The sequence below is a fragment of the Rutidosis leptorrhynchoides genome, chromosome 1, assembly GCF_046630445.1.
Source record: "Rutidosis leptorrhynchoides isolate AG116_Rl617_1_P2 chromosome 1, CSIRO_AGI_Rlap_v1, whole genome shotgun sequence".
Lineage (NCBI taxonomy): Eukaryota > Viridiplantae > Streptophyta > Magnoliopsida > Asterales > Asteraceae > Rutidosis > Rutidosis leptorrhynchoides.
In genome coordinates, this window is record NC_092333.1 from 26,241,914 (window position 1) to 26,253,904 (window position 11,991).

An 11,991-nucleotide genomic window follows, 5' to 3' on the forward strand; every position below is an offset into this window, starting at 1 on the left:
CATACTAAATAATCCTTCCAAGGACTCGCTATAAGATATTCGAACCTCGGTCTTTCAAATCATTTGAGTGTCAACGCTCGCTAAACATCACACTATACCACCGTTGTAAATTCGGGTTTCTCACCGGTACCCAAAATCAAAGCAATCACATCATCGGGGTCAAAAGTTACACTAGTAGGTATAAGGAGGCACCTGACGTTGTGTTATCCAACTCCGATTACTAACACCGAGTATCCCAGACTCGACCCTTACGGGGTCTACTCCTGATGTCACACGTCACCTAACTACACGCGGTCACACAAATCTAACGAACCTTACGGCTCGACACCCATGACTTCCTAGCGGCACCTGCTAGTCACTATCCACCTAGGCCGCATAGCTAGTCTACTTATATTCCATCTCAACACTAAGGAGGCGCTTGGAACACCAAGGCTTACACCTTTCCAACTTGGTCCTAACCATTAACCCGGTTACCTACATACATAAGGATAGTTAACCACCAAGACTCTACTCGCACACGAACGCGATTAACGGAAATGCCTCTAGAACAGCACACCGTGTACACCCCCAAAATCATAAAAGAAAAGAGTGGCCGTCAAGAGCGTACAACACTCGCCACACAATCACAAAACCGCCATTGAAATCGAATCTTCAATTAATCATTAATTCGAAGATTATTCCAATAACTAAATACACGCTTGCACGTATTCCGAAACGTGCAATACACACAACATCCGAAGTCTATAATGATCACTTAGAATACGCGAAGTAGTCACGTATTCTTCCAACTTCTCTAGGCAATCATTCTCTAAGAGTCAACATTAATAACCAAATTGTCACCCGCAATTTACTAAAGTCCACAATTCCGAGCACAAAGTTTGCTCAATCCCTTATATCGGGAAGAACTTAACCGATCTCGTGCCAAGATATCAATCCCCTAGCGTACCCTTACCAAGTACAATGCTAAAAACCATCAAGTCTCAACCTAATGTCAACAACCCAAAAGATGAAGGCCAAGTAAAAACGAATCCTTACGGATAACACCTTCCACCTAACACTCCTCTTAGTACGCATACACGGCTAATACGCATCTACCGCAAGTATTTGATCAGAACATGGCTATTGTATCACTAGTCACACAACATGGTCCTCATGACCGAACCACCGGCGTATACAACCAGTAGTTTTCAATACTAACAATAAGAAGGTTATTCAATACAAAACTCAAGGTGTACAAAAACGGCTATCGTGATATATCCGTAGTGCGCAAAAACGGCTATTGCAACACTACCAACAATATGTGAGTGAAACACGGCTACCGCACTATTAATACCAATGTGTGAGTAAAACCGACTATTACTCACAACCATGTGCACAAAACAGCTATGTGCACAATTCCTGCGGGCAATTAAAATCGTAAATATACAAGTTACGGTTCTTTCCGAGAGCCGCTTGCCATCCATCACAACCAAGGGTGGTAACGAAGAGTTAATCCTTCCGGATATCCCTCATCACCTATCACAAGTCAAACGCGGTCAACAGAGAGATGACCCCAAATAAACACATATATCTAATTTCCTCGTAGTACACAAAATGGCTATTTTGTAACTACTACCCAAAGTATACGACAATGAGGCATCGTACCCTTTCTCAAATCCCATTACGCTTCCTCGGTAGGAATATAAATCCTAATAAAGTCGACACAATTTATTTGATGTAACACTACCAACTTCCCAACGTAGAACCTCGTTCCTAAATCAAATCGTCAAGATTACAAAGTCAAACGATTTCGCCATTTACCGTCGTACACGACCATACTTGGCGTCGGTCCCTCTTCCTGAATTCTCGAGAGCTCAATTCGATAATAATAAATACTAACGTCTACCGTCACCCGATTGCGCCACTAAAGTGATGACACAATGTCAACATAACACGTATCCTTTTAGAACGAAATTACCGCTACTCGCAAGGTAGACTTTTCCAACTATCAAATCCTTTCTACCCGTTACCACTACGAAAGCATCCGGTCAACGATACACACATGCTCTCAAGGGTTTCACCCACTTCACTACAAACGCGAACACGCGCTCACAACCTAACGCCAAAGTTCGTTCTCATGGCTTAGTGGATTCATTTACCCTATCACTAAGAAATGCTTGGTTGCACCAAGTCTTACGCCCTCGTACGTCAATACAAATGTCATCATAGGGTGTTTCCATTAGAAATGTCACCCGCATCAATACTACGTATTACCACTATGCATTCGTCCCCAGGGCGCGTTTCCACGAGTCAACGACTCAGGCGCTACCCTGGTGCACTATCATCAAAACCATCAACAAACCGAATCTTCACCGAGTTCACTTGAGTCTAAATAGATCTCGAAGCAAAGTTTAAGTCCCTAATACATACACGAATCCATCGGCACAAATAAACAATAATAAGGCATATTTGTACCAAAGACGAAAATACCTGAAACATCATCGATGGACCCTTGCGCTCTACTGATCATCAGATAGTCACGCTCTAACCTCCTAACCCGATCTACAAACGATTCGGAACACTCCGACTTACGGTGTCCCTTCTTTTGGCAAATAAAGCACTTGATCGTGCTTAAAGGTACACTCGTACAATCCCGTGCAAAATGACCTCGTCCTCCACACCGAAAGCACGTAGGCCCATAACCTGTCTTACTCCTCTTCTTCACTTTTTCAACACCTCCTGGCGTACTTCTCGCCCTTTTACTAGGAGCACCTCTTGATTCAAACTTTCTCTTACCCAAAGAGTGATCAGCAAATTTTGGAGCATGAGATTCAATCCCCATAGTTGCTCCTTCGTCACCGTCACCTGGAGGGTTAGGAACCCTCTTTTCTAACTCTTCCTTCACGGCTTTAGGCACTTGGTCTCGGACCATCTCGGTCACTATTCCCTCGAACGACTCTTGGAGAACTTGCTTAACCTTGTTGGCGAAAATCAAGATATAGCGTTCGAACTCCGCCTCAATCCTTAATGTTAACTCATCCTTCCCCTCATGAATAGGCGCGTTCGTTCCGGTTCCATCTTCCGTCTTCATTCTAAAGAATGCATATAGATTAAACAACGAAACGAAAAGGAACGACATACATATACCACACCGCCCCATCTTGGTTGATACTCGTCGTACATTGCTTGTTTGACACGTCTTGAACCCGTAACAATGGTAGCTAATCATTGTTACGCTAGCACGTCGCATTAACTTGCTAGTACAACGTCTATCTCGCTTGATGATTGCTAAAACAACACAAAACAATTAGTGCAAGGTTAGTTCACATAGACCTAAGCACTAACCAAATCCCCGGTCCGACCCGTCTCCTACAAGTCCCGCAAAAAGCGCATACACATTAAAGTCTAAGTCTAGGCACCTATCTCAAGTCGCCTAAATCCCTTAGACCATGCTCTGATACCACTTGTAACAACCCAAACCAAACCGCGACCAAAATACAAAATAAAAAAAAAAATTTGCTGTACAGAGAAGTGGCGCGGCGCGCCAGGATGGCCGCGCGGCGCGCCATTCGGGCCTGTCCGGAAAGTTTCAAAATGCGAGAAAGATCGACTAGTTCCCGACATTTTTAGACCACACGCTTTTAACCACACATTCCAATATGTAAAACTATCACGATTCAAACATAAAAAGATGTTTTACAAGCGGGGCCCACTTCGGCCGTTTTACGAGTTTAATACAAAATATGAGTTTAGGCCGCCAAAAAGTTTAAGTACCAAACTACACTACGAGCATGGCGTTTGGGATTAAACTACCCAAGTCTCGTTCAAACTCCAAGAACTAACAATTCCAAAAAGCGTCCCCTAATCAACAAGCGGGATCTCTAATCCATGATAATGCCCTTACCCTTGTCCACAACCGAACCTATAAAAATAGTAAACAACGAGAGGGTAAGCAAAGCTTAGTGAATGCAATAATTATACGAATACATATATAATTATACCTACTTGCATACACTTACACAAACCGCAAACATGCTAACAAACACAATTAGCTTATCGTCGCAATTACAAGCTATAAACCTCCAATACCACAAGCTAGCATAACAACCGCATATAAATATAACTCAAATAATATAATATGCTTACCACACAAATAACCATGGTTAACCAATAGTACAAGGGAACGACGCTCGCGAAAACGCCATCGGTGTTCACAACATCCGTTAGGGCACTTAACACCTCGCACCACTAACCCCTAGGGTGGCACCTTAACACCTCGGCACATCACCCCGAGTGGCATCTTAACACCTAGATGCATCACTCATTAATTTACGGAGTGGTGTCTTAACACCTCGACACTACACTCCTAGGTGGCATCTTAACACCTCGATGCTACACTCTTCACGTGAAACATGGTGTCTAAGCACCTCGACACTACACATTTCACGCTACAACAAATAGATACATTATATACATACGCATATAATTATTCCACTCACCTCAAAGTCTTGTGAAAAGATACCCGAGCTTGCGAAACCTCAAAGTAACGTACCTATCACATTATACATATAATCAAATGCAAACTCAAGTCGGTCAACCAAACCCTTTCACCATTCTAAGCCATTTTGACCCAATGTGCAATTTCAACCCATTTGCACCCTTAACCCTAAATTGGGTCAACACACACCAAAACCCTAATCATTCGTCAAGATGGGTTTAAAACACACTTAGGTCACAAGGCTAACTCATTTTCATACTTGCTAGGTCGCTTAGGTCATTAAAGACTCATTTGACCCATTTCAAAGTCAACACACCCATTTGGGTCATCCATACCCAATAACACTCATTTACATATCATTAAAGTGTTCTAGTACTTTAACTAACCAATTAAGTTCATAATCATCAATCTAACACTTGAAAACCCTAGTTAGTCATCTTTGAGTCTTCATGACCCAAATTCATCCAAAAACACCCCATTTACCCACAAATGGGTTTTAAGTTCATCATTAACCCTAACTCTAACCCTTTCACAAATTAAATAAGGAAATCAAGATTAGAGCATACCACTATGATCAAAACGTAGCTAGAGGAAAGATGGACAACTTTAATACCCGCACTTTGATCCGAAATCGCCTCCTTCTTCCTTGATTCAAGCTTTCCCTCACTAAGAATCTCTCTCTCTCTAGAAACTAAATTGGAAGAAGTGAAGTAGATGAAAATGGAGTTATGAGGCTCCCCAAAACTGATCTAGGGCCTTAAGGTCGGCCCTCAAGTGAATTTACCCAATTGCCCTCAAAATATCTAATTAAAAACAAAGTGAGCTGTCAGCCCGTAATGGCGCAGCGCGCCATAAGGCCGCGCGGCGCGCCAAATGCCCAGTTCAGCTTCTTTTGCCTTTTAATTAAATACAACCTAAACCCCACAACTTGAATAACTTATACACACATAAGTACAATAAAATATTCGGGTCTTACACGCCCGACGACGATTACGAAGAATCTTGCACTTGCGACCCCCTTGCGACCCGTCTACCCTTGCGACCCTTCTTCTGATAATCACCACTACATCACCACCACCACGACCATCACCAGCACCACCACCATCAGTACATCATCTTCTCCGCCACCATTACCATCACCATCACCAACACCACCACGATACGCGTATTGAGAAAAAGGAAGAGAAAAAAACGGACAAAAAACTCTATCAAGATGTCACAAGAACAGGTAAGTGTAACCTTTTAACTATTCTCGTTCGATTACTCATGTTTTATGTCGAAATTGATTTATAAGTTTTGTTGCACACCAAGTGTTCGATGAAATGCTTCAGCGAGCTTGGTGAATCAAAACTCACTTAAACTAATGCAAAACTCCCGGTCTTTGGAAACTAACATATTGTTTAAACTGGAACACGAGTGTTTTAGGGCATAAAAACTAGAATCTGGTATAGGCGCAAGGAACGTCTTACGTCCTTGCGCTTGTCCGAAGTAACTGGCGCAAGGCATGTCTTGCGTCCTTGCGCCTGTGTGATTAACCAGACGCAAGGTACTACTTGCGTCCTTGCGCCTGTACTTTTTTGCTGAAAAACTGTCTGTTTCAGGGATATGTTGAGGCGAAGTTGACGATGAAGAATATGTTGAATGTTATACCTCAACTAAAGGCATTAATGACTGAAAATCAACAAAATTTTTTTAGGGGAACTTGTTTTGGTCCTTGGCTAGATCTTTCTTACACGGGCAATGATCCGGGCCTTGTACATGCAATGCTCCAAAGAAAGAGTGAGCGGCCGATAGGAATAGACGAAAAGTACCAAGCTGATGATGAGGAAATATGGTTTAGTTTCCGTCCGAATTTCAAAATTAGATTTAGTAGGCGGGAATTTTGTCTCATCACGGGGTTTAGGTTTAGTCGTCGCACGGACATGACACATTACATTCCAAGAAGTTATGATGTAGAAACACCACCGATTAGACGACGTTGTTTCCCAAAACGTAAAGATAATGCAAACATTACAATTACCGATATCCAAAAGCTTTTATATGATGGTGATGGTTTAGATAAAAACGAATATGTACAAATTATGATGAACATAGTCAAAGAGATGAATTAGTTGTTACTTATTAGAGCGCTTTCAACCATGACAGTACTTCCTCACGAGACTAGCCACCACATTAACACCTCCTTACCAAGACTTACCTAGGACTAAACACTTAAAACCATAACATACCACTTTTATATCAATGTACAAGTATAAAAGGTAATTGTACAAGTTTTTTATTACACATATTGCACAACATCCCGCTCTCCATTGTGCTTAAGAAAGAAAGAAACCAGGGCGGCAGAGCAAGGCGGGTTTGAGGGCGGGGTGGTGCCATCTGGTGCTGCAGGGCGGCGAAGAGGGCGTAATTGAGGAAGCCACCGAAAGGAGCACTCTTAGTGTACATCCCAATCATTTTACAATCATTTTACAATAATAACATAACTAAAACACTAACAAAGCCATGTAACGTAATGGTGATATCTATAAACCTCTACCATAACATTATCAATGACGGAATAACATAGTTAATTGTAGTGAGAATTTCATTTTTTGTTGTCAGTAAACTTAAATAACTAATTTAGACAACTGCATTGTAAAAGGACTCGTATATCTTTATCTCTATCCACTGGCGATTTCAGCATTATAATTTAATGGACTCAAACTACACATTCGTAAAATGTACGGAGTCTGAGTAGTTAAATTTAGTAGTGTCCTAAACAATTTAAAAAAAAAAAAAAAAAAATTAAAAAGTATATTAATGATGTCTTATACAATTTAAAAAATATTTTACACTAAAAAATATATATTAGTGGTGTCTCCTAATCCATGAACATCGCATCCGCCCATGTCTCCATGTCCATCTATAGTATCATATATTTCTTGCAACCACTCTAACTTTTTATTTATTAAAAGTAAAATAATAATTACTAAGAACTTATACTAATATTTGATTATTTTGAAAGATTCTAATAGTAATTCTTTAAGATAAGTTCTTTTATACATGTCTCAATATTTACTAGTTAGGGTGATGATTCGATATACACAAGTTTGTAATCGTAACCAATTAACGAACACAACTAGATTTTTCCTTATATTTGTATTAAATCATAAAAAAAAAAAAAAAAAAAAAATAATAGTTACTCATATATTTTAATACGTAGTATTACTTTATTTAAGTCGAAATTAGTGTAGCTAATATGATACTTCATTTAATCCATTATTCCATGAACATCCCAACCAGTAGTATCACTTTGGTCAATTGTCATTCTGACCCAATTTCTACAAACATTTTCCCACGTCCAAAACATCCAAAGTTTTGGCATAATTATCCAAAAACTAGAAAGAACCTTCAAGCCAAAGGACATCCATATAAAAATTGACCCAATTCCCAAAATCATATATCGGTAATTCTTTTTACAGTTTGACCACAAAAAGTCAAACATATACATCAGCTTTTCATTACTATTACTCTTCCAATTTAGCAGACCCTTGCTCATCAACAATAACAATATCACAAATATCAAAATATACATGGGCTCCCATGATCAGGATAGCAATGACGACGTATAAATCATGACAATAATAATAATAACAACAACTACTCCAAAATCATAAAATTATAAATCCAATTTTCAGTTCTGCACTTAAAGGCCGGTGGAGAAGCCGTTCCGCGAATTAGTTAGAAAGACCAGCACAAGATATGTTTCATAACAAAGCAAAATATTGGACAAATAGTAATTTGTGTACTCCCATAGTCCCATACTTGATTTGATTTAATATAACTTTTGTACTAGACAAGATATTTTCCAATAGCATAGAATCGATTAGAAACATTGAAAAATACATTACAAGTAGATATTTCATCAGTGGTTATATTTCCTAATAAAGATTAGACAAGTTTTTAAACATACCTTCTGGTATATATTGAAACACTCATACTTTTTTTATTACCAGTAGGTTTCACCTCAGCTGAGACGTTTAGAATACCATTAGCATCTATGTTAAAGCAAACTGTGACACTTATCATATGTGCAGGGGCTGCTGGAATTCCATCTATATAGAGTGAACAAAGGAAGATGTTTTCTCTAGTTTCGGTGCTCTCTCCCTGATATACATTAACTTCCACATTTTCTTGGTTGTCATATGCTGTACAAAATACAAGCTCCTTAACAGTAGGTATAGGTGTGTTTTTAGGGATCATAACGCACATATCATTTACACGTGAGGCATACTTATCCTTTACACTAATTTTGATGCCAAGAGATAAAGGGGTCACATCTAACATTATCAACTCTTGCACCTTTTTGTTCCCAATACCGCTTAATTTTGCAGCCAACACTGCAGCACCATATGCGACAGCTTCATCCGCATTAATGCTCTTGCAAAGAGGCTTTCCGTCAAAGAACTCTGTTAGCATCTGTTGTACCTTTGGGATCCGAGTTGACCCCCCAACAATTACCACGTCGTCAACGTCATTCTTGTGCATATTCCCATCTCTCAAACACTTTTCTACATGCTCAAGGCACTTCACGAAGAAACGTGCATTTAGCTCTTCAAATTTTGCCCGCGTAATTTTCATGGAAAAATCAATTCCCTCATAAAAGGAATCAATTTCAATTGATGTTTGAGTTGTTGACGATAGATCCTTTTTTGCTCTTTCACAAGCAATTTTCAACCTCATCCTTGCTTTTGCGTTCTTACTCATGTCCTTATTTTCTTTCTTCTCAAATTCTTGAACACAATGATTGACCATGACCTCATCAAAATCTTCACCACCCAAACGTGTGTCACCACCCACCGCTTTGACAGTAATCTTACCAGCGTCGCTGATATTGAGAAGAGATACATCAAATGTTCCTCCACCCAAATCAAAGACGAGTACATTTTTCACATCGGGACTATCTATTTCACCGTTGTTATCTAAACCGTAGGCAATTGCTGCCGATGTAGGTTCATTAATCAAGCGCATGACATTAAGGCCAGCCAATGCACCAGCATCCATTGTTGCTTGTCGTTGTTGGTCACTAAAATATGCAGGAACCGTTATCACCGCGTCCGTAACTTTTGTTCCAAGATACGCTTCGGCAGCTTCTTTCAGATTTTTTAAAATCTTGGACGATATTTCTTCTGGTGAATATTTATTATAACCTATCGACTCATGTTCAAATACAATCATTGGTTTCTCCCCGAACCCTTCAATTACCTTAAAAGGCAGCGACTTAATGTCCATCTGCACTCTACTGTCATTGAATCTGCTTCCCATTAAACGTTTAACATCTGACAATTATAAAATAATGAACTATCAATCAAAATATTGGATGGATGTATGTGAAATTAAGTGTGATACTAGGGTCTAGGGTCCTATATCTTACAAATAGTAAAGTAAAGAGGATATAATATATAGTTGATCAAATTACCAAAAATTGAGTTTTTAGGATTTCTGGTGATTTGATTTTTTGCAGCCTCACCTACTAAGAGATCTGTGCCATCCCATGCAACACACGAAGGTGTAATCTTGTTACCTTGTTCATTAGGAATTATCTCAACACGATTGTGCTTACTAAACCAGGCAGCTACACAAGAATATGTTGTTCCGAGATCAATACCGATTGCAGTTCCTCCAACTCTTTTAGACATCTTCACTGAACAAAATTAAAAAAAAAAAAAATCAGTTAAAAAGCGTAATAAATCTTTGTAAACCTGAACAGAACTTGCAGTATCGAACCTTTTTTGTTGGAGAATTAAATAAACCTAACCGAATAAGGGTGACGATGATGTATTTTTTATAGGTTCATGACCGAAAGATCTGGTGAGGATTAATATGATGATCGTAATCCTAGGTTTAATACGATCGTGATTCTAGGATAACTCTTTCTTTTACGTATTTAATACCATAGAGAATATAAACCCCTACAATTTACTCCGTATGTTATTTAATTTAATCCATTGTAAGGGTGCTACTAGTTTTTAAACAGAGTTTTTTTTATAGCCTTTAGAATAATGATGTAATAATTTCACTAATTATCCCTTAATTTAACATTAAAACTAGTTAAAGACCCGCGATTTCGCGGTTTTTATGAAATCAGGTAAATTGTAGCTTGTATACCATGAATACTTGTATGTTTTTTTCATCATAAATTGCATAACTGGTGTGTATTTCCTTTTTGTTTAAAGTTTATGGAAGTGAATATTTTGTAAAATTTTGACCTGTTGATCCAAATAATATTACAGTTGGAACATGTTAATTCTAGCTTAGAGGGTTACTTTCAACGGTTTTGCAACCTATTAGGACCAGGCAACCGAAGACACATTCAAACACTGATGGTTCTTACTCAAGCCTTTATAAAAACTATATGCAACCAGGACGATGATGATGATAATTATGTTCTTGCAGCCAAAACTGGCTTTGAGTGCTCTTTACGCATCAATGAAATTGTGTTTTCTCTCAACATTGACAACATAAATTTAGTAAAATTACTACAATATATGAAAGACTGCAATATGATTCACAAGGTTCGTAGTGTTTTAACTACAGCAACATGTCTTTCTTTGTAATTTGATAAACACTCGCGATTTCGCGGGTTTTATGAAATGAGAGAATTTAATAGAGTATTTGTTAGGTTGAAGCAAACAATATTAGATAAACCGCAAAGGGCTGTGATATATTCAATAAGATAAATATACCTCATAATACGTTGCACATATCTAACCATCAAAGGGTTGTAATAAGAAATGATTATGAGTAAAAGTACATACGAAGCTGAAGTTAAACGATTTTTTTTTATCATGGATGGAAATACTAAATAGATACATATATAACTATTTCATAAGCATGAGTGTCACAATAATTGACCCATTATATAGACCCACAAATTTACGGAGATTTTTGAGGGATGAATCACCATTGACTTGTATGAATCACTATATCTTGTATAGTATTTGTTAGGTTTATAATATATTGATTCAGTTGCAATATTAATATTACCTGTGAGACGACCCGTCCTAATCCATAAGGACGAATACAATAACATATGATTACATTGCGAGGTATTTGACCTCTATATGATACATTTTACAAACATTGCATTCATTTTAAAAGACAAACTTTCATTTCATCGAAAGTTGGTAGGCATGCATACCATTTCATAATATCCAACTATAAATGACCCAATCCGTCATTTGCTTAATCATAATCTTTAATGAACTTAACGACTTGAATGCAACGTCTTTGAAATATGCCATGAATGACTCCAAGTAATATCTTTAAAATGAGCAAATCCACAACGGAAGATTTCTTTCAATCCTGAGAATAAACATGCTTTAAAGTGTCAACCAAAAGGTTGGTGAATTCATTAGTTTATCATCAATATTCATTTCCATCATTTTTAATAGACCACAAGATTTCATATTTTCATTTCTCATAAACACCATGCATGCATATAGCCATCTGCATAAAAATCATTCATATGGATT

The 11,991-nt window shown here is 38.3% G+C and overlaps 1 protein-coding gene across 1 annotated transcript; it reads right to left on the bottom strand.

Annotated features, from left to right (window-relative positions):
• Positions 1–7,137: 7,137 nt before the first annotated feature.
• On the bottom strand, positions 7,138–10,155 carry LOC139849619 (heat shock cognate 70 kDa protein-like). The gene is made up of 3 exons (XM_071839278.1): positions 9,936–10,155; positions 8,430–9,795; positions 7,138–7,231 (listed from the first exon to the last, which is right to left on the bottom strand). The coding sequence occupies exons 1-3, from the start codon at positions 10,153–10,155 to the stop codon at positions 7,138–7,140; spliced, it is 1,680 nt and encodes a 559-aa protein (XP_071695379.1).
• Positions 10,156–11,991: the final 1,836 nt, after the last annotated feature.